This window comes from Echinops telfairi, unplaced genomic scaffold, assembly GCF_000313985.2.
Source record: "Echinops telfairi isolate 266 unplaced genomic scaffold, ASM31398v2 ScPeMD7_7421;HRSCAF=8459, whole genome shotgun sequence".
Taxonomy (NCBI): domain Eukaryota; kingdom Metazoa; phylum Chordata; class Mammalia; order Afrosoricida; family Tenrecidae; genus Echinops; species Echinops telfairi.
This window is the reverse complement of record NW_022111321.1, coordinates 21260119-21284612: the sequence shown is the minus strand read 5'-3', so window position 1 is coordinate 21284612 and position 24494 is coordinate 21260119. Positions and strand designations below refer to the sequence as shown.

The 24494-nt window shown below is 40.6% G+C and overlaps 1 protein-coding gene across 1 annotated transcript in view; it reads left to right on the top strand.

The window, feature by feature from the left end:
• ALG9 (ALG9 alpha-1,2-mannosyltransferase) overlaps positions 1-24494 on the top strand; it is a 94062-nt gene that overhangs the window by 39621 nt on the left and 29947 nt on the right. Inside the window, exons 10-13 of the mRNA XM_045297742.1 lie at positions 3543-3697; positions 7530-7635; positions 8248-8395; positions 9797-9926. Coding sequence (XP_045153677.1) covers positions 3543-3697; positions 7530-7635; positions 8248-8395; positions 9797-9926 — 539 coding nt within the window. The remainder of the gene's footprint in view (positions 1-3542; positions 3698-7529; positions 7636-8247; positions 8396-9796; positions 9927-24494) is intronic.

Here is a 24494-nt window from a genome sequence, read left to right as displayed (position 1 = left end):
TCGTGTTTGTGGGATGCTTCCAGGTGGTGGATGTCTGTTCATGTTTGTTGCTCCTTTTTAAATTGGATCGTTTTTGAATTATAGATATTTTCTTTATGTGCAGTAAATTTTGAGGTCAGGAAGGGCAAGGCTTTGTTCTACTTCAGTAATTCTTTGGCTGTTTGGTGCTCTTTCCTTCCCTTATGAAATTAGAGATTAGGGTTTTTTGGATTTTGGATTGGGATTGCAGATTGTCTGTTGGTGGTATTGACATTTGTGGAGTGGTATTCTAATCCATGAGCATGGAATATTTTCCCCTTTAATTGGATCTCTGAGGTTCTTGCTATGACATTTTCTAGTTTTTGTTATTTTTTAATGTATTAGTCTTTACATGTCTGGTTAGGTTTATGCCTCGGTATTTTATCCTATTTAGAAGTGGTGTTGTTTCTGTAATGTTCTTCTCAGAGCCCTCCTGGTAAGTGGAGAGGAACTCAACAACTGTCTATGTATCACTCTGGGGCCCTGCCACTCTGCTAAATTATTTGTATTAGTTCTAGTGACTGTCTTGTGGAGTCTCTAGAATTTTCTATGTATAGGATCATGACATCTGTGAATAAGGATAGTTTTACCTCTTTTCCAATTTTGATACCTTTTATTCCCCTTTCTTACTTTACTGCTCTACATAGGTTTTCAGTGCAATATTGAATAAGAGCTGATTTGTTCCTGTTATTAAAGGGAATGTTCTCAATCTTTCGCAACTGAGAATAAATTTTGGCTGTTGGTTTTGCATATATGCCCTTAATTATGTTGAGGAATTTCTCTTTGATTCCTATTTTGCTGAGAATTTTTATCAGGAAAGAGTGCTGGATTTCATCCAATGCCTTTTCTTTGTTGATTGAGATCATATGATGCTTTTCCTGTGTTTTATTTGTGTGGGGAATTACATTGATTGGTTTTCTAACACTGAACCAATCACCTTTGCATTCCTGGTATGAATCCCACCTGATCATGTAGTATGCTTTTTATTTTTTGTTTAAAAAACCAAATAAATAGCTTTTTTGGTCCATAATCCATGTACCATATAATTCAATAACTCAGTCATATCAAGAGTTGTATATACATATATATATATATTTTAATAGTTTCTCCTTCTAGCTTTCTCTCCCTGTGTGTGGGGGTGGGGTGGGGGTGGTGGTGCTCCTTACCTGTTTTTAGTATCAGGACGATGCCGCCTTCATAGAACGAGTTAGGGAGTACTACTTCCTCTTCTGTGTTTTGGAAGACTTTCAGTAGAATTGATGCAGCTCTTCTCTGAATGTGAGTAATATTGCCTCGTGAGACCATCTTTGTGGTAGTGTTGGCAATTTGTAATGACATTTTCCATCTCTTCTTTTATTATGGGACTGTTTAACTTTTCTACTATATTTGTGTTCATTTAGTTAAGTAGTGTGTTTCGAGAAATTTGTACCTTTTAGGTTTTCACATATTTTGGAGTACAGTTTTCCATAGTTTTCTGTTTGGAACTTCTTTATCCTAGTTGGATTTGCTGTTGTATCTCTATTTTCATTCCTTATTTTTATTTGTATCTTCTCATTCTTAAAAAAAATTATATATTTGACCAGTGGTTTGCCTATTTTATTGATCCTTTCTTTGTGGATTCTTTCTGTTGTTTTTGTCTTTCCTGTTTAGGTTTACTTCTGCTTTGGTCTGTTCTTTCCTCCTCCGGTAGCGTTGGTCTTCTTTTGCGCTCCCTTTTCTAATTGTTCCAGGTGTCAGGTTATGTTATTGATTTGGGAGCTTGGGGCTTTTTTTCTTAAGCATAATCGTAATGCTACTATCCTAAAAAATAGAAGGAACAATTATTGTTAGTCTCACTCAATACCCAGTTGATATTTAGATCTCCTAAGGGATTTTTAAAATAGCTCTTTCACTTTGTTTGGAATAGGGGCACGGATTAAGTGCTATGTTTCTTAAGGTTCTTTTTGTTTCCCTCAGTGATTTCTTTGAAAAACAGATCGTTCATCTTGCATGGTACCCACAGTCTACATGCAGCTGCTTGATTCATTGGGAGTTAACTCATTCCCCCCATTTCTTATATTTCTTAGGGATAACTTTAAATTTTTTTTAAAGTAACTTATTTTTCTGGCAATCAAAATAATGTATCCTTGTGGAAATTTTGGAAATTCTGGTGGCAGATGTGGAAATCACAGGGTATTAAACTTTTCTTACTGTATGAATCCAGTTTTGGCTTTAATTGTGTATGTCCATATGTGCCCATTTCATAAGAGATGAGTGTATTCTTTTCTTCACAGTTTTATATACATATTATATATGGATTTATTGTTTTAATACAATACATTGTGAAGCTTAAAAAATATAAAAAATATAAGGGAACAGGACATCAATACTCATTATCTTAATATGAATACTGCTGTAGTTAAAATTTTATACACTTTATGGTGGACACTTTAAAATTTTAGGCCATATTTTTAAAAGTTACAGCTTAGCCTTTACAATGCAGAGAAGAGAAAGACTCTTCACTGGCAGAAAATTGATGAATTTTCTTAGAATAAACAATATTCCAACCTATGTTTCCTGGGAAAGGTATAGATTCCAAATTATAACCTAAAATTTTTTGATAAAGTTAAAAAAATCTTGCTGTTATAGTTCAAGAATTTTTATTCCTAAACAATTTCTTTCCAAGATACAAACCTGAGAACACGTTAGGTAGGCATTGCTCAGGTGGGTCCTGACAAATCCTGGTCTGGAGTGTTTAAGCTGCTTGCTGTAGATACAGTTAGTGGACACCAGGGGGCACTGTGTACCTTTCCTCCCCAGCACTGCTCATTATCCTAGAAGTAAGTAAGCACAGCAGGAGACGTCTTCACTGGGGTTTGCGAGCTTATCACGCAGTGTTCCTGCACCTAACCACAGGAATTTCCAGCAGGTGCTGGAGTCTCAGTGTTCATTAAATTTCTTTAATTCTTTCCCAGGCTATAAGTGCATTTTTGGTTCTAATTTTGGGATTTATGGTACATGGGTATTGGAGACAAAGAGAGAAAACGTAACACTCATCAACTACAAATGGCAAAGAGCTTATTTCAAAGCAAAAATTAAAAAACACTCAGATTACCATATAAAACTGAACCCCAATATTAAAACCCAATAAATCAATCTATATTATGTTTCTGGCCAATCTTAGAACCTTTATTTTTAGTGACAGGATTCTTTAGAGGTAGAATACTTTCCCCCCCTTTTTTTCATCTAATGTAGAACTTACTAAGCCCTCTTACCCATTAACCTGACTTTCATCTGTGTTCCAGCCATCCCCAGTACTGTGCTTGCCTTAGATTCTGGGCGTTAGAGGGAAGCCACAGAGTACATCTCTCTTCCTATTTGAAGCCTTCATTGCATTGGAGAACAGTTGTTGTGTATAAGAGGTGGAACATTTTATGGGGTGCCCTAGGGTATACTTGCAACTCTAGAATGAAGAGAACATTGAAATGAAATGTAATGTTTTGTTCTAATATGTGAAAGGCGGATATTTTGTCTGTGTCTTGCAGTTCAGCATTTAGGCCATCCATATTGGCTTACGTTGGCTCCAATGTATATATGGTTTATCATTTTCTTCATCCAGCCTCACAAAGAGGAGCGATTTCTGTTCCCTGTGTATCCACTCATATGTCTCTGTGGAGCTGTGGCTCTTTCTGCACTGCAGGTGAGTTTCAGAGAAAGGTGTTTCATTTTGCTTTTAAATAATCACTTACAAAACCTAAGGACAAATTACAGAATGCTTCCAGCTAAGAATGTTTTATTTTTAAATTCTTAACATTAAACTTCTACAGCCATATTACTAAAGTGTTATTATTGGTTGTTTATCAAATTTTTATTTGCTGATGACATATTTGTAGGTGTGTGTTACTTTTTCTCTGTTGCCAACAAGAATCCAATTGCTATTAAAGGTGCTTTTAAAATTTACTGTGTATTATGAGCCCACTACGGAACAGTAGCACTTTAGCAGAGCTAATGGAATGTCTGCTCATCAACTGCTAGAGCAGAATACAATTTGCTCAGGTGTTTGGGATTGTCTCAGGCAGTTGGCAGTATGAGACACTTTGTAATCTGGGCTTAAAGCTCATTCAGGTCAATTCCCTATCAGTTCTTCTTACCCTTATTTGAACACCAGTGTACTGATAACCTCAGCAGCCTCTAGAGTCTGGGCTCATGCTTGCCCTCTGCCACCATTTGCAATTCGTAGAGAGATAGCGAGGGTCATAGGGTTTTTTATTTTTTAAAATAGTTTTATAGAGACATACTTCATATGGAATTCACCCATTTAAACTATACAGTTCAGTGGATTTTAGTGTATCTTAGATATAGAAGGACAAATTAAAAAGTATTGCTACAAAATTGTAGAAATCTGTATTAAACAAAAATATCAAAATGTGAAGCTGTTGTGTAAACATGGCGTGTGGGCAGTATCTGGCCTCCTCTGACGTCACCGGGGAAACTAGAATCAAACTCAACATTATCCAAAGGCAGATGCCGACAAGGCAGAGATCAGTCAAGCCTCTTCACTCCAACTTCTTTACCAGCTCTGACACCAGCCATACCTCCCACAGGACTCTTAACTTCTCTGCTGGGTTCCATTTGTTGCAATGGTCACAAAGAGCTGACAGACATTACTCATGATTATGGAGTTTATTAGGGAAGTTGACAGGATGAGAAACACTCAGGATACAGTTCTTCAATCAGGACAGCCTCCTTTCAGCCATCCTTCAGGCATGCCTTCTCTGGACATCAGCCTCTCAGCTGTGTGACACCTTAGCTTCTGTTCTGCTTGGGCAGTGTTACAAAGCTCTTTTAGTGCTGCCCACCCACTCTGCCAATAACTGAACCCAGTGATTTTCAACCTGTGGGTTGCAACCCCTTTGGGGATCAAATGATCCTTTTACAGGCGGCGCCCGATTCATAACAGTAGCAAAATTACAGTTATGAAGTAGCAACAAAAATCATTTTATGGTTGGGGGATCACCACACATGAAGAACTGTATTAAAGGGTGCAGCATTAGGAAGATTGAGAACCACTGATCTAGACTCATACACTCTGAAAGTGGTGCTGCCATCTCTCCAAGCCTCCCCCTAAGAATTCTGCACTCTTTGATTTAGACCATGTCAGACAACAACTTTGACATCAACCTTGAAAGAATCATATAGCATATATACTTGAGTACAAGCCAACCCAAATATCAGCCAAGGCACCTAATTTTAGCACAAAAACTACATTAAAAAATGTGCTGAAAAACTCAGCCTATGTATGAGTATATACGGTAATCATGTTCCTTTTAAAAGAAAAGACCAAAGTGAATGTCAAAAGAGATTGAAACTTGCTCGTAAATGTAGAGTAGCTAAGCAAATGGAAATTTTTAAGCACAGCTTGAGAAGACAAAGTAACATTATAAGGAAATGTGCAAAGATCTTGAGCTATAGAACCCAAAGGGAAGATTACACTATATCTCTAGATCAGTGGTTCTCAACCTTCCTAATGCTGCAACCCTTTCATACAGTTCTTCATGTTGTGGTGCTCCCCCAACCATGACATTATTTTTGTTGCTACTTCATCACTGTCATTTTGCTACTGTTATAAATCAGGCGACCCCTGTGAAAGGGTTGTTTGACCCCCAAAGGGGTTGCGACCCACGGGTTGAGAACCGCTGCTCTAGATGAAGGAACTAAAGGGGAAAAATAGTCAAGTCTCGCGTGTAATACCGAAGGATTCTATGGGCAAAATATTAAACAACGTAGGAGAATCAAAAGGAGATGGAAAGAGACCCAGAATCACTGTACCAGAACGACTTGGTCTTTTTGTCTAATTCTGAAAATGAAGAGGACTTGAAGCACTTAGTGATGGAACCCTTCAGTGTGGAATGCAACTCAATGTAAAGAATATACAAATTGTACAATTCTTCTTGATATGAGTGAACTACTGAATTGTGTAATATGTGGGTTAAGTGCCAATAAAACTGTAAAACATATATACATATATATAAATTGTTACAACTGGATCAATAAACAACAGCATGATAAGTGGGAAAAGGCTTGAAGTTGTCAAGGCTTTCATTTCCCTCGGATCTCCAATCCATGCTCTTGGAAGTAGCAGTCAAGAGGTCCAACGCTATTTTGCACTGGGGAAATCTGCTACACACGACCCCTTTAAAGTGCTAAGAACCAAAGAAGCCACTTTAGGACTAAAGTGCACTTGACCCAAACCATGGTATTTCCAATCACCTCATATGCATGTGAAAGCAATATAATTAATAAGGAAGACTGGGGCAGAATTGATGCATTTGAATTATGTTATTGATGAAGAATATTAAAAGCAGCATGGACTTCCAGAAGAACAAACAAAGCTGCCTGTCCTGTATGAGAATGGTACAGGACTAGGTAGTATTTTGTTCTTTGTACAGGTGGTTGCTATGCCTTGGAACCAACTCAACAGCATCTGACAGAACAACCTTGACAGGCCCTCTGACTAGACTGATGGACTGAAGTGAAATTACTACATAGTATACTTTGGCCTCTGTCATTCCCACCAGATGATTGTGTGGGACCAAGCAGATAAGGTATACAGTTCTCTAAGGAGGGGATTGGTCAGTTTTGCCATTCCTTTGGGTGTAAGAGAGTCATCTGAGAAGCAGGAAGAGAACCCTGTGACCATCAAGAAAAAAGAGCCACCAGTGGAGCACATGCAAGATCCCTGCCTGAAGTGGTGGAGGCAGCAGAGGCACCAGAGCGCGCAGCCTGAGACCATGAGGGAAATCAGAGAAGCCATGCTGAAGCTGTGAGGCAGATCTGTGAAGCCATGGTTAAGCTGAGGCAGAACAGAGGAGTAGCACCAAGACTGAGAGCTGCACACTTTCCAGCCCACAGAACCAGGTAGGAGCCAAGAGGCCACGGAACCACTTGACTGAGAAGCCAAGGACCAAGGAGAGACAGACCTGCCATCATGGCTAAGAAGATGCACTGTGGACAAAAGAATTGTTATCCTTAACACTTTATAATCTGTTTTTACTTCCCTAATTACCACCATCTCTCCCTAATTGTGAATATTGTATGTGAGTTCTGTGGCGCCATTGCAATAGATTATCAAACCCAGGAGACAAGTAGCATGTGGAAGGAGGGATGATTGGTCTGAGAATCAGGTAAAGGAAAGATGGAGTGTGGAGGCATGTCTGCCTTGTGGTCCCCAGCCTTGGGCTCGTTTGGATCTGGATTCTCTACCTTCCTTGTGTAGCCAGAGAAGGTGAGATGTGGCCCCCATGCCATTTCCTCAGCTGATCTATAGATAAAGATCACTTTTTTCTTCGAATGTGGAAAGAGAACCTCATGAAATATGTATAAATGTTCAGCCCCTTAATAGAACCTCGTTTTTCTGTTTCATTTTTGGTGTTATTGTGATGTCTAATGATTTTGTATATTCTGCAGAGTATATCTTCTGCTTTCAATACAATTTTCTTCCCTTCTAGAAATGTTACCACTTTGTGTTTCAGTGTTACTGCCTGGAGCATTACACCGTGACATCCAATTGGCTGGCATTAGGAACAGTCTTCTTGTTTGGGCTCTTATCCTTTTCTCGCTCTGTGGCACTGTTCAAGGGTAGGTGTACTGAGAGGATCTTAACCCAGACTCACGTGACACTTCAGCAGGGGGTTGGCTTAATGCACAATTGTTTAATACATATTCAGATGAAGCTAGAAAGATGATTTTTCTATAGGAAAAAAACACTAGATTTAATATTTAATACTTGCTGGACTATGACTTTTATACCTAAGTATTGAAGAAAAGATTGAGAATTCCTTTTAGTGTGATTAATTATAATTTCTCTCTACTGATTTTTTACTCTCAAAGGATGATTCATTGACACCTTCTTCCACCTCCCTCAAAAACACTAATCCCACCACCAAACTTTGAATACAAATTTGTGGCTCAATTCCCACAATGATAATCTTTTTTGCACTCACTATTTGGACCCAGCACAGTAAACATGCTCAAAGAGCATGAAGTTAAAAGAGTGACAGGGGAAGCAGGAGCTCTGCTGCGACTTCTTCCTGCAGAGGAGGTGCTGCGCAGCAGGCTTCCTGTGGAGCTACTTGCACCTTCACAACCGTAGATGTATCCAGATTCCTGTGAGGCGTTAGTGTGCACTGTAAGGAAATAACCAGTCTCCTCTTCCTCACCTTCGCTTTCACTAACCTTTTCCCCTTTCAGGATATCATGGGCCCCTTGATTTGTATCCAGAATTTCACCGCATTGCTACAGACCCAACTATCCACACTGTACCAGAAGGCAGACCTGTGAATGTCTGTGTCGGGAAGGAGTGGTATCGATTTCCCAGCAGCTTCCTTTTGCCTGATAAGTAAGTTGTCCTTTAATCCACACTGTCCTCTTCAGATCTCATTCTTTTTGGAGTTTTCACAAAATGTGATTGATGGCTGTATCATCTCAGAGTGCTGTGGGGTCTGCGCTGTGCCCCATCTCCTGTGCTCCTTGGGAACCAGTGACTGGCTGTGTGCCTTGTGTTGTCCATAGCCACTTATATTTGGGGACTTGTGATAGCACAGTGTTGTGGCACTCCTAAGGCTCTTTCTTAGGAGTCCTACCGACAGCTCTATCGTAACAGGATTCAGAAGAGGTTTACTTCTCAAAACAGTCTAGAAACTCTAGTAAGACAAATGTTTTAGGGAAGCATATTCTTTCTACCCCCAGTGGTCAAAGTTCACCAACTTGCAAACACCGTGGAAAGAGGTAGTTAAGACAGCTGCCCGCTCTTCTTCATGCTGTCTGCTGGTGGGTGTGGGAAATAGGCTTTCGGGTTCTGTCCAGGTGCTTGACTCAGACTGGGTAGAATCCTTTTAAGGTAAAAGGGTAATTTGGTTAAGATGAGTCATGCTCCTCCATTGGAGGGCCGGCTTACCTTTACCTGGTGTGATAGCTTGTATTTGATGTAAAGACTTGTGCAGTCATTAATGAAAAGCAAACAAAAAACCCTCACTGCCATTGAGTCAGTTCCGACACATGGCAATCGTATAGGACAGGGTAGAAACAGCCCCTGTGCGTTTCCTAGACTGTAATTCTTTACGGGTGTCGAAAGCCTCGTCTTTCTCCTGCAGGGTGGCTGGTGGCTTTGAACTGACTAACCTTTCAGTTTGTAGCCCAATGTGTGATCTCTATGCCACCAGAGCGCCCATTCATTAACACTTACATTAAAATGTGTTTTTTGAGAATTGACTTAGGCCCTTGCCTTTTATATTCCAAATAATTTGATAAATAAAAACACTTTTGAGGATTAGTGAGGAACAAAGTACTGTACTTATGGTGTGATCTTAGTGTCAAATATTAAATTCCACTCTGTATATCTGATGAAGTTGTTAATTTTTTTCATTGAAAAAAATTTTGGCACTTTTTTTACACATAAAATTCAGGACTTTGCTTTCATTTTGAAAAGTCTTCCAATCACCTGGCAATAACTTTGAAGCTCCTCTGCTATATGATGGCAAGATTACTTGCCTGCATATTTCATTAGAGACAGTTGGTGGAATGGGTTGTAAGACTTCTTTTAAATTTCCCAATGATCTTGGACTGATTTGTGACCTCTGCCTCAATGCTCCTTGACTGAGGTTTTAGCAGAAAGATTTTTTTTCTCCAAATGCAATGTTTTTCACGTGACTTACTTTTTTTGGTGAGTGTGTGTTTCAAGCACATTTAAGCAATGTGATTCCCCTGTGTGTTTCTTTGTCTCCTTATTTGTTTCTGACAGTTGGCAGCTTCAGTTCATTCCGTCTGAGTTCAGGGGCCAGTTACCAAAACTTTTTGCCGAGGGACCTATGGCCACCCGGATTACTCCTACTGACATGAATGACCAGAACCTAGAAGAGCCATCCAGATATGTAAGGGGAACATTCTCTGGTTTAAATCTTTAAAAGGGCTACATCCCCAAAACCTGATTAACATACATATTTAGCCTTGATGCAATAGGAGTTTCTTAAGTGATTTCTTTCAGGTGGGGTAGGTGCCAACTTTTGTTGAGAAATGCTGAATAGTATCACTTTTGTTTTTTGGTTTTCTGGTTGCCTCTTTCCTTATTTTCTGTTTCCATGTGAGACATATAATTCGTATAACTTTGAATCTTTTGGGTGAGCAGACATTTTCGTTGAGAAGAATTAGAAACATCATTTGGAACACATTTTGAGACACTTCCCATTCCTTAGCTCATTAAAATGCTTGGTGAAGGAGTTTCAAGTTGTATCCACTGGACCTTTGACTGAACTATCACTATGTTGTGGTTTTCAGACAATGAACAGTCAGTGGACTCTGTCTGCCTGGTGGGGGCAGTCCCTGCCGCTGCCACGCTTTTCCACCTGCTTGTCTTCACACCGTGAAATCCCATGCTAATTTTACTTCAGTTCCTTTGGAAGTTGATGCTTCTGACACTTGACATGTCAGCTTGCTGATCACGGAGAAGACGAGAGCAGTAGAGGCAGCGCTCCTCTTGGTTTCCACACACAGGGAACGCTCCTTGGCTACGATTATGAGAAAGCACACATTTTGGCTCCTTACCGAGTAAACAAACATTTAACCATTTGAATGGTCAGGAGGGTTCATTTAGATGGTGACATGCCACATTGGTGAAATGTAAAACCACAGGGCTTCCAGTGCTTTTCTGAAGCAAGCCTGCCGTCCCCTCAGGCCTGTCTCTCCCGTGTGGGGCTGTTAGACTCCCACAGAGAACCTGGAGGCCTATCAGTGAGAGCCTCCTTTAAAAAGAAGAGCATGTTAAACGACATTTTTATCTGCCTTTTCGCTTTGAGTGGCATGCTTTAGTTGGCCCTTGGCTTCAGTACTAACGGTTCTTTGTGTCCCCATTTCTGTTTTATATGAAAACCAGAAAATGTTGATTTTTTTTATTTCACTAGTTTATCAAGCATTAAAGTGAGTGCGAACAAAGGTTTTGTGGTGTCTGCTCTGCTGTTACAAGGTATTAGAGAATACATCTTTTTATGCAGAGTTTTCATTATGTGTCTTGAGTAGCTGTGGAAGGCCATTATGACAGTGGTACGTGACAAGATTTGCTGCCAGAATCAAGCTTTGATTTTAGAATATATATGAAAGAGACAAACAACCTTAACATCGTCACCTTTTCATTTCTCAAAACCAAAGTTTTATTCAATGTCTGGTACCCTCCCACCTTCAGATCTGATAACTGATTTGGGCACTACCCAGTCAGTGGATATATTTTGGAGAAAAAATAGTTGTTAAGAGGGTAGGGGGAAGATGGGGAAAGGAGAGGAGGAAGGGGGAACGGCTCGCAATGATCAACACATAGTTGTCCCCCACACCAGGGGGATGAACAGCAGAAATTGTGGGGGAAGGGAGACAGTGCTCAGTTGAAGATATGACAACAATAATCATTTATAATTTATCAAGGGGTCACCGGGAGGTGGGGGAGGTAAGAGTTGCTGATACCAAGGACTCAACAGAAAGTAAATGTCTAGAAAATAATGATGGCAACATATGTGCAAATATGCTTGATGCAATTCATGTATAGGATTGTTATAAGAGCTGTAAGAACCCCAATAAAATGATCTTTTAATAAAAACTTTTTAAAAGGTTGTCGAGGAAAGAATTTACAGATAAGAAGACTATATTCTGATTTTTATTTAATGCTTGTGCAGACCTGCTAGAACTTTATCATCCCATTGTCGTTAAAACAACCTAGTTGGTTATTTATTTATTTCCTAAGCAATAATGCAGTCAGTTCTGTCATAACATATTACATTCCTGAAAATCACAAGAAAATGGGACGTAATTCTCAGAAACGTTAATGGTGTCACAGAGAAAAAGATGAGAACAAACTAAAAACAGAAGCACAGCAAATGAATGCTATCTTTTTATAAGAATCAGCTCCAAACTGGCTCCTGTGAGATGGAGGTTAAAGATGCCCCAAATCTTCCGAACTGCTGGACCACCCAGTCCTCTCCCTTCAACCTGTGGGTTGTGTAACGTACTGCAGCATCTCACAGAAGTCACGAGTCACACTGGGTGGAATGCATCCTCTGAGCCCCAAGATCCCTACACAGTGAACCTCCTTGATCCAGGAGACAGCTTTGACATCTGAGGAGTAGTAGAGAAGCAGCGTCAGCAGGACCAGGCGCCAGAGGGTGAGCCGGGGCCGCGGCCTTCCCAGGCCGCAGAGCAAGTGAAACGGAGTGCTTGTGAAATGAGCACCCGTGCCTCTGGGGACTTCAGTGGGAGGCTGTGTCAGCTGACCCACGGGGCTCGTCAGTGCTTTGGGGTTGAGGCTCATAGCCGAGGGGCATGTTCTTTGGGCTTTTATTAGCAGCCCTACAGCAGTTCTGTAACACATCCTGACAGAACACCTGTATCCTGAGCATTTCTCACAGGGATTTTAACTTTCCATAATAAACCCCATCATCGTGAGCACAGTCTGTGAGTCCTGGACGCCTTTTCCAGTGAATTGTAGAACCCAGCTGAAAAGCAGAGCGTGTTGTGGGAGACAGAACAGTCCTAGTCATTCGTTTTGTAGGAGTCACAAGACCATGTTTGTGTAGAATGGTCATATTAAGTAATTCACTTCACCCCATACAATTTTGCATGTGCTAAAAGGTTTTAAAAGTGTGCAAATAATGCAAAAAATATGGCACTCTACCTCGAAAAAATAGTTGGTTTGTGGAAATAAAGTTAGAAGGTTACAACTTGTGAAGCAATGAATGGTGGAGGTAGGTTATCTGAAATCTGACTGGAAGTTGTAGCACAGATATAGATAGTGCGGCTCATCACGTATTATGGTGTGTGTGTGTGTGTGTGTGTGTGTGTTTTGTGTGTTGCTAGGCTGATTGATTCAGTCTTCTGCATTGTCTAGTGTTTCTTGTCCGACAGAATGAAACAGGAGCAAATATGACAGATGAATTCATACTCAAATTGTTCTATAATACAGCACTGGTGTTGGAACAGATTTGCATTTTTAAAACAAGCAGTACAGCAGAATTGACTGTACACCCAGGGAAAACCTTTTTTAAAAAAAAATCTTTTTATTGGGGCCTCTTACAGCTCTTATAACAATACATACATCAATTGTATCAAGCACATTTGTACATATGTTGCCATCATCATTTTCAAAACATTTTCTTTCTACTTGAGCCCTTGCTATTAGCTTCTCTTTCCCCCCTATCCTCCCACCCATAATAATTGATAAATTATTATGATTTTCATATCTTACACTGTCCGCTGTCTTCATTGACCCACGTCTCTGTTGTTCGTGCCCCTGGAGGTGGGTGGTGTTATATGTCGATCATTGCGATCCGTTCCCCTTTTCTCCCCACACCTGCCCCCTATCCTCATGGTATCGCTACTCCCTTTATTGTGCTTGAGGGGTTTATTTCTTCTGGATTCTGTGTGTCAAGAGCTCTTAACTGTACCTGAGTACATGCCCAGGGAACGCTTTCTTTATTGTGTTCCTTACCCTGGCATTCCCACTTAACCAGTGCAAAGAAGAATTCGGAAGGGCTTTTTCAGAGGTCATACAGCCTGGCATCTCTTCCTTTTTATGGGTGAAGAAATTGAAGCTTAGACAGATCATAGTTGATAAAAATGAACCTAGGATAAGAACCTTGATTTCAGGATTCTCCAGTTTTCTTAATACTTCCTTTTATTTCCATAGCTACTTATGGTATATATCACTGGAATATATGTTTTCCAGTGATTTATACCAAAAAACACATGAAAGTGTTTTTTTTCCCATGAAATAGTTTTTGATGTGATAGGATTGAACAGAAATGAAGTTGTTGATTGTTACTTTAGAAAGAAACATTTCAATTTCTAGAATTGTGTTTTATATATGCCAGATATTTTGCCGTAGTAAATCTTCTGTCTATTAATTATGATAAATAATTGTCTCTCTCCCTTTTTTTTGTTTTTATCTTCTTCTTTTCCATCTTTTCCCTTTCTCCTGTTGAAGGCCCTTATTGGAGGAGAAAATCAATTGCTGTAGAGGTTTCCTTAGGAAGCGTGGGTATCAGAGCAAACAGACTGAAATTGCTTTAGTATGTGCAGTGTCATACAATTAGAATCTACTACGATTGAAGAGGCTCTTGGAAATACTCCTTTAAAATTAATTCTGTGGAGCCTGTTGTTAGCATTTTAAGATGATGTTTCCATGATGTATATGAATCAAAATACCAATGATTTTTTATGTAGGATTTTACATTTTTATAGTACAGTGAATTTTTATTTGTGTGGTTTAAGATTCAATCAGCAAATATATATTTTGCAAGGTACTGTCGGGTAGAAGAAGGCTTAGTGGTGCTGTGGGATAAGTGTTAGGCTGCTAATCTCAGGGTTGTCAGTTTAAACTGTCCTCCCAGCCTGTCCAACTGAGGAAGAGCATGCTAACTACTCCTATAGAGATTGACAGTCTTGGAAACCCTATATGGGGTCACTATGTGTCAGAACTGACACAGTGGCAGTAGACTGTGACAGAGAAGTTATGAGTCTCACTAGGTGACAGCTTCTTTGTTTCATTTAACTAGAGTATGTATGAAAGAGAGGAGCACTGGTGCCATGGTGTGTTATGGGCTAGACTACTAACCGCAAGGTCAGCAGTTTGAAACCATTTGTTGCTCTGAGGGAGAAAGGTGAGGCTTTCTAGTCCTGCAAAGAGTTAGTCCCAGAAACCCACAGGGGCAATTCTGCTTTGTCCTTCAGCACTGTAATGAGTCAGACTCGACTCAGTGGCAGTGGGTTTGGTGTGGCTTTTTGGTGGATATATAAAAGAAGGTATGAAAAGCCACAAAAGCCCTTGACATTTTTCCTGTCAAACGTTTCTTTCCTCAACCCCAATATTCCTGTTTCAATAAAGGAAGATTACTGATGACCATCAGCACGGTGTAGTGACTGGAACGTGGGACTGGGAGTTAGGAGAATTTGCATTTCCTTTTTGGAATAGTGGGAAGTGTTCTTCTTGATTAACTTTATGAATTTCCAAGACCCTTGAAATGTCTTTGTATCGCTTTCTAATTCCCTTTACACCTGAAATCCAGTTAGGAGGTTTATATTTCAGCTCATCTCATTGCCTCTATTCTAAGCAAGTTTTTATTTATATTTTTGGTGGCAAAAGCTTATTTTGAGACTGATTCCTGGGCTGATGGCCAGAGGAGATGGATGTCTCCATCTGTCCGCTCTGTAGGGGTTGCCTGAGTGCGACGCCGATGTGTGAGGGCTGCAAGATACCACTGTAGAGTCCAGCCCTGGTAGAGTCTCTGTTACAGCGGATGGATGAGAAGAAGTTGTAAGCAGTTACTGCTGAGCTTGCCTTAACTCATTCCTTTAACAAAATCTACACCTTCACTGGTGCTCCGACCTCAGCCTCACGCTTCTTTTTTTAAGAATATATACTTTTTTTAACTCCCCCCTCCCAAGAATATATACTTTTGTTTTCATCTACAGTGCTGCTGCTACATTGTCATCCTTAACATGTGCGTTGATCAAATCTGAACAGTTTATTTATTAGCAATACATTACTCTGAATTCCCCTACCACTATCTTTTTGTCTTTCAGTGTGAAGGTGCTAATTTCTTCTTTTCCAAAACTTCTAGTGGTTGTCAGAAACTGAAGGAAGTCACATTTCTTTCTAAATGAGTCTTAAATGCTTGTATTTTACAAAATTTTTAACTATGGCATATTTTTAGCTTCGACAGCTGGTTGATTTGTAGCCTGTGACTAATGAAATGAAACACATTTTTGTTTCACAATCATGTGTTAATGTCACCCTACAATTTTGTTATTTTTGATGCAAGAAAGGATGATTAAATCTGAACACGCGCGCGCACGCACGCGCACACACACACACACACACAATGAACTCTTTGGTTTAACTTTAAGGCAAATTTAAATCCAGCCTTTTGATTTTTTTAGCTGCTGCTGATGTGGTTTGGAAAGCGGTTTTAGATTTCACAGTGTGAGATACAGATAAATCAAGAGGAGAAACCTTTTTTTTTTTTTACTGATTCTTACTCAATTGGTATTTCTTTAGCCATTAGATCTAAAGAAAAGCACTCATTTGGTTTACTAGAGACTCAGGCTGAGAAATCTGAAACTTGCAACAGTTACAATAAAATAGTATATATAGCATGATTCATATCTTGTAAGGAAAAATCAATATATGCAGAAGAGAAACAACAACAATCTGAAGCACATACAAACAAGTTGGTGATTTCCCTTGGGTGGTGGGTTCAAATGGGAGCAGCATGGAACCTCCTTAACTTCTTACCAGTGGGAGAAGAGTCAAAACCAACAGCATCAACTGCCCTAGGCCAGGTCCTATGAAGCAGAGGTCAGATACTCTTCCACCCTCAACCATTTTACCAGTTCTCTCACCAACTCTCTCCTATAGCCTCTACTTCTCTACTGGGTTCAGTAGTGGGTTGCAGTGACCTCACAAAACTCACAGATAATATTCATGATTTGGGGGGTTTATTCTACTTCTTTAAACCAGTAAAGTCTTGCCACAGTAAAGTTTGCCACAGGGGCAAACTATCCTGTCCTATAGGTTTGCTTTGAGTTACCATTGACTTGATGGCAGTGAATAAGGGAAGTTAGGATCAGAAATGCTTAGAATACAGTTCTTAGGTCAGAACAGCCTCTTCTCAGTTATACCTTACCGGCTTGACTCTCTCTGGTTGGACTTTCAGCACTACTCAGCCGCTTGTTTATTGGCCCTGCACAAACAAGCGTCACCAAGGATTTTTAGCTCCACCAATAAATGCATATATTCTGCCAGTAAGCCTTATACTGAGGTGCTCAGCTCTAATTCCAGGGGTGGGAAGACTAATTAAGTTTCATCAATTAAGTTCCCAGGAAGCGTGACCTCTTCCTGCCCAAAGGCGCTCAGCGTTCTAGTTCTAGGTCAGGACAACTGCAGCTGACTCATTGCTAGTGAGGCCACCTCTCCTCCCACTGCTTCTCTTGTCTTTCACTGTCTGCTGAGCCACAACACTGTCTCCTGCACTGAGGGTTAGCACAGGGGCCTTGAGATCAAAGGATGTATTTTATCCCTGACTCTTTCTTCTTTCTGGATGGTAATGAATTCCTCACCTCACCCCACTCCCACCCCCAGTTTGCTGCTTCTGCGAAGGCTCATTGTAAACCTAGCAGGCTGCAGAACTGAGCAGTCCTCGCATTGAGGTTCCGTACACATGACCTTATTTGCATGGCTCCAGACCACATGGGCGCAACATTTGATTTGCATTATTAACAAGCTGCCCAGTCCTCCAGGCTGGTTAATAATGTAAATAAACACCTCACATTTGCATGATTTATTTGTCATTTGGTAGGAATTACAGAGACTATGGCTACAAGGGACCATATTACGTAATTCACTGCACCATGATAGGAATATAGGTGATTTTAAAAAAAATGTCTTTTTCCTACATCTTTATAATAAATTATGTTTTACTCACGTTTATCATTAAAACAAAAACATGCACAGGAGTTATAGACACCAAATCTTTGAAACTTGCATGTGCTTTACAAACAGCACTCAGCTGTCAGTTGACCTGGCATTTCCCTCCTTTGAACACAAGAAGAACCTCTAACTCAAAACTAGGACAAGATTTTTTATTAGTTAATTTTAGCCTCTGAGCCTTCTGGCCTCCTTAATTCAGCAGTTTTCTAAAACGGTTGCTTTTTTAAAACTTCATTTAAGAAGAAAGCAGGCTTCACTCAAGTGGGAAAGAATCACAGATAGATTTCCAACTCAAGGTGCAGGGCTACTGTCACTACGTTATGCTGCCTGCAGCAGCATCGAGATTGCTTTAAAGAAATAAATGTGAGTTACTTATTTATAAGCTATATGGAAAGATTTTTTTTTAAGTCATACAAAACATACAATAAAAGGAGGTTGTAGATGACATAGTCTTACTTGCTGAAAGTGCGAGGCTTTGAAGTACTTGCTGATGAAGATCAAGGGTTATAACCTTCAGTATGGATCAGAACTCAAGAAAAAGATATCCTCACAACCAGACCAGTAGATAGCATCTTGATAAAGGGAGAAAAGATTGAAGTTGCCAAGGATTTCATCTAATTTGGATGCACAGTCAACCCTCATGGAAGCAACAGTCAAGAGATCAAACGATGTGCTGCCTTAAGTAAGTCTGCTCCACAAGACCTCTTCAGAGTGTTGGAAAGCAAGGATGTCACTTTGAGAACTATGTGAGCCTGACCCACGCCACAGTGTTCTCCATCACTTCCTGTGCATGTGAAAGTTGGACAGTGAACAAGGAAGACTGAAGAAGCATCGGTTCACTTGAACAGTGGTGCCGATGAAGACTATGGCAAGTACCACAGACTGCCGAGAGAACAAACAGCCTGTTTTGGGAGAAGTACAGCTAGAATGCTCCGTAGAGGCTGGGAAGGCAGAACTTGGACACGTTCTCAGGAGAGACCAAGGCCTGGAGAAGGCCAGCATGCTTGGGAAGGTGGGGTGGAAAAGAGGACGGCCTTGGATGAGCTGGATGGACACAGCGGCTGCAGCGAAGGGCTCAAACATGAAAACAAGTGTGAGGGGGGTGCAGGTTTGGACAGTGCTTCTTTCTGCTGTACATAGGGTCACTGTGGGTCAGAACCAACTCGATGGCATCTAACAACAACAACAACAACATTGTGGACAAGGCAAATAGACTATGAAGTAATAATATATTTAGCTCATACAATTTTGACAAAATTGGAATTCTTTGCAATTCTGACAAAAAGCCTTGCCCATCCTGTCAGTGTGCCAGAAACTACCTGTTGGGCAAGGCCCATTTCAATAATCCTGGTTCACTAGCTTAAAAAGACATTTTAAAAGAGAGAGAGACTGATTTTTAAATGTTATCACCAAGATAGAGTGTTAATCGTTGATCTCCAGTCTTCTGGTATCATTGTGGTTCATTCATCCATCTCTTCACTCAAACGTTTATTGTCTATGATTATGTACTGAAAATACAAAGGTGACAAAAGCATTTGTCACTTGAAGAGCATCCCCAATAAGCAGCAGGAAGCGGGGGGAGGGAAACAGCAGCAACAACAAAAGAAGCCATGGAGACTGAAAAGGAACTAGAGGGAACCAGGAACAATGTAGGAAGCAGAGAACATATTTTTAACTTCTGTAATTAATATTCTCTGATCAAGTTTTAAAATGGGGAGTGCACAAAGCAAAGAAAAAAAGCATACTTTGGAAGGGAACACTCAGAAAATAAATATAGCTCTTTGAAATTAAAAATAAGCTTTTATATATATGTGTGTGTGTGTGTGTATACAAAAATATATAATATTGAGATGACTAGAAGAAAATAACCATAATGTAACATTACACACAAATAAAAACAAGAAAACAAAGAGATGGTAATAGTGTGTTTTGGGGGGAGGAGGTGGGTAGGAATTCAGACTCCAGTTAATAGGATAGCCAGAATGACAGAAGAGATGAAACAGAACAAAGAAATTGCCAAGAAACAATTTCAGAAACTCCCCCACAACTGGAGGACATCAGTTTTCAGATTGAAAGAAATCATGACATGTATCTAAAATGATGAATGAGAAAAGATCCAAATCAAGATACATCAAGTATCAAAAGCAGTTAGTGTTGCTTATTTGATAACTGAAAAATTAAAAGCTACTGAAAGACTGAAAGGACTGTGAATCATTGCCTCAGGGCATGGAGAGGGCTGCATTATGTACTGCTGGTTTTCACTGTATGCTTTTGAAGCTACTTAATCTTAAATTACATATTCTATGGACTCCACCTTTGCTGTTGGAAGCGAGGCAGGGTCACAGGTTTTGTGGGGTGGTGATGCTTCTCACCTGAGCTCCTGGCACAGGCGACCTAGTCTTCTCTACTTTTCTGAGTGTTATGCGTGTTTTACAGATTATGTCCAGGGGGTTTTAGCTGTACCTGGTGAGAAGCAGGGAAAAGTGTCTGGTCTTGCTTTTTATCTGCCTTCTTTAGCATATCAAATTCTGTGATTGATTGATAGAGGCTATTGGTTCGCTTTTTTAGTTTTATATTGTAAACTGGGTAAAAGTTTACAAAGCAGGTCAATTTTCCATTCAACGGCTCATACATGTTTTGTTTCATCTCATTGATTGCAATCCCCACAATGTATTATTTATCCCACATCTGTTTCCATTCCTCCTCCTTTCCTAACCTCTCTGAATTTTGTCCTTGGTTGATGATTCTAAGGTATGTGTCCCTCCCTAATATTATCATTCCCCTTATAGATCAATTGTTGAGCCAAGGAGATGTTCATTTCCAGACTTGAAAGGTGACTAAGGGCCATAGTCTGCAGGTTCCACCAATTTCTGTCCAACCAATAAGACTTTGATTTTGTGTTTTGTTCCACATTTTTCTCCCACTCCATCCAGGACCTTCTAATGTAATCTCCTTCATAGCAGTGGGTGGTGATAGCCGGCACGACAAGTTAGTTGTCCGGTACAACGGTCTGTGGAGACTGGTGTGTATGCAGTCCATTTATCTTTGATTTGATGTATCCTTTTTTCCTCTGGGAAGAGAGATCAAAAGTGGCACTGTAGATGGCTACTCATAAGAGTTTAAGACCCCTGTCGCTGAGGTGAGGTACAGTCTGACCCTTGCTACGAACTCACTAGTCTGGAAGTCATAATCTAGAAAACCAGCTCTTGTTGTTTGGCTCCGTTATATGTCACCAGGGAGCCCCGGTGACACTATGGTTGTAGTGTTCGGCTGCTAACCAAAAGGTTGGTGAGTTAAACGCAAGCGTTTCACAGGAGACATCTGTGGCACTTTGCTTCTGTAAAGATTTACAGCCTCGGAGACCCTACTCTGTCCTATAGTGTGTCACTATGAGTCGGAAATCAATAGCAGTGGGCTTGTCTTCAGCTGCTCACTTCCTTTATTTTCTATTCCAAAGCCTTAACCTTTAACTGAAAAGAAATAGAAAGTACCTCTTTGCGTCAAAGAACTTCAATATCATGCTTATAATTTAAGAGTCATTTACTTGAGATAAAATCTGTCTTCTGCCATTTGTTTGCAATGTGAATTACATGAGGTTAGTGCTTGACAAATTTGCATCTCTTAGCTGGTTCCCTATCAAGTTTGATATATTGATGGAAGGGAAATAATTTTCTATTCGTTATATTAGGTCTGTATCATACAGCTGTTTAATGAAATTATTGGGATCTCTCTTTTAAAAAAAATAATTTTATTGGGGGCTCGTACAACTCTTACCACAATTGATACATAATCCATTGTGTGTCTAGCACATTTGTACATTTGTTGCCATTATCATCCTCAAAACATTTGCTTTCTACTTGAACCCTTGGTATCAGCTCCTTATTTTTCCCCTCCCTCCCTGCTTGCCCTACCCCCTGTCCTCATGAACCCTTGATAATTTATAAATTATTATTATTTTGTCATATCTTACACTGTCCGACGTCTCCCTTCACCCACATTCCTGTTATCTGTCCCCCAGGAAGGAGGTTCTATGTAGATCCTTCTAATCAGTTCCCCCTTTTTACCCCACCTTCCCTCTACCCTCCTGCTACTGCCACTCTCACTACCTGAAGGGATCATCTGTCTTGGATTCCCTGTGTTTCCAGTTCCTAGCTGTACCAATGTACATGCTCTGGTCTAGCCAGATTTGTAAGGTAGAATTGGGATCATGATAGATGGAGGGGAGGAAGCAATTAAGAACCAGAGGAAAGTTGTATGTTTTACCGTTGTTACACTGAACCCTGACTGGTTCATCTGCTTCCCACAACCCTTCCATAAGGGGATGTCCAGTTGCCTACAGATGGGCTTTGGGTCCCCAATCTGCACTTCCCCTCATTCACAATGATATGATTTTTTGTTCTTTGATGCCTGATACCTGATCCCTTTGACACTTCGTGATCACACAGACTGGTGTGCTGCTTCCATGTGGATTTTGTTGCTTTTGAGCTAGATAGGTGCTTGTTTTCCTTAAAGACTTTAAGACCCCAGGTGCTATTATCTTTTGATAGCCGGGCACCATCGGCTTTCTTCACTACCTTTGCTTATGCACACATTTGTCTTCAGCAGTCGTGTCAGGAAGGTGAGCATCATGAAATGCCAATTTAATAGAACAGAGTGTTCTTGCATTGAGGGAGTACTTGAGTGGAGCCCCAATGTCCATTTGCTACCTTAATACTAAATCTATAAATATGTGCACATAGATCTATTTCCCCATCATCACATATAAATATATTTATGTATGTACATGCCTGTATTTAGGCCTCTATAAATGCCCTTTGCCTCCTGGTTCTTTTCTCTATTTCCTTTTACTTTCCTCTTGTCCCACTATCATGCTAAGCCTTCATTTGGGTTTCAGTAATTCCTCTTGGTTACATGGTCCTTGATCAAGCCCTAGCAGGCCTCTTACACCCTCCTTTTTAGATCACTTGTTGTTCCTTTGTCCCTGGGTTTGTTAGCACCCACTTCCTTTCCCTACCTCCCCCTGTCCCATGTCTCCACAGAACCATCAGTCCCATTGTTTCCTCCTCCAGATTGTTTATCCAGCCTATCTTGGGATCTCTTCCTTTTTTCCCCCCAACACTTGAAAAATATCATGCCACTTCCATCATATCTCCATAGTTTCTGAAGGGAAATCTGTCATTTCAGTGACTGCTGCTGCTCCAGGCAAAATGCTGTTGCTTAGAGTCAGAGCCACTTGCTGAAACGCTAATTCAGAGCCTGGGAGCCTGCCTCATTTGCTGTCTTCACTGCTAGCCTGTTGGTCTGGTTCACGTACATCTGTAGATCGTTATGAAGATGGCTTGTTATTCCTGGAAGGCCACTCTGTTTCCTCTTGTAAATTCTTACGGAGCAGCCTGTCTCATCTTTGGCTTGTGCAGTGAATGTTGGGTGTAAATCATGACCTTGTGGTTAGCAGCCCAGTGCTTAAACACTTTGTGCCACCTAGGCTCCAACTACAGACATAGGAATTGGGATTTACAACACATACTTTTGGGGACACATCAATCCATAATATTCTACTCTTGACCCCCACGCCCCCAATTAATATTCTTCCCACATGCAAACACATTCATTCATTACATTATCCCTGAATTCTTAACTCTAAATAAAAAAATCTCATGTTTTGAATCATCTAAATCAAATAAGCGTGAGACTTGGTCATGTTCCATCCTGGAGCAAAATTCTTCATCTGTGAACTCTAGAATACAAGCTAGCTGCTTCCAAAGTACAATGGTGGAGCAGGCATAAGGTAGACATTTCCATTACAAATGGGAGTATTTGGAAGGGGAAATGATGTAATGGGTTGCCAAGCAAGTCCAAAACCTAGCAGAACAAATTACACTAGTTTTCCGTAATTTTCTGTTCTCTTGGACCCTGGTGAGTGGCTCTACCCTCTAGACTCTGGCTGTTGGTCATATTCTCAGGACTCTGCATGGAACCCCTTCCACCCTGCGCTGCATCCTGAACTTCCAGGCCCACTGCGATGGCAATTCTTCTTTCTCAGCTCTGAGTGGTCTCCTCCAGTTCCATCTGAGTGGCAACCCAACCCCTGGCAAGCTCTGATCTCCTACCCCATGGCCATGGCAGCCATTGCCTCCTCAGTTTTAGGCAGCATCCCATCTTCTTGGGCCCCCAAGCAAGGCATTTACACACTCTGGGAACTGGGTTAGTGAAGATCGGATTCTTTGTAACCCAGGAGGCCATAGCTCTCACACTGCGGCCATAGCTCTAACAGTGCGGCCATAGCTCTCACACTTTCCATATTCCTTCCCACAGTCCTCTTGATCTTGGAGCTGCTCCAGGGCTGGTCCTTTTCTTTCCTAGGAGGACTAGAGACGTAGCTCTTTTGGACTGTTTCCTGTCTGTAGAATTCCAAGAAACAGAAACGCTTCCTTCTTTTTGCCCTGTCTCTGTCCCCTTCAGCATAGGCTGGTGGGTTTTCTGCTGCAGTAGTTGATTAACTCCATCTGTTTCCGATTTGATTTCTTTATGAGATAACATGGGTGAAAATTCTAGGAGACACAGCCTTACTTTGTACCACAGAATTTCTCAAATCTTTAAGTTCTGCTTTCACTTTCCATCGTCCCATCTTTCTCCTCTTGGATTTTACTTTAAGCAAAAAGGAGAAGCCATGCTACCTCTTTAAGATCTTACTTAGACAGCTCCTCAACCAAATAACCAAATTGGTAACCTAGAAGTTCTGCCTTCAATCAGTCATTTGAACACAGGCCAGTTCTTTGCTGCTGCATAAAAAGCATCACCCTTCTCTATTGTCCAATGACATATTCATCATTTCCTTTTGAAGCCTCACCAGAAATATGTAGTATACATATATCTAGCAACATTCTGTTAATGACACCATATATATTCTCTGAGATGATGGCAACTTACTCTGGCTCTCTTCAAATTTGCATCTCTTAGCTGGTTCCCTATCAAG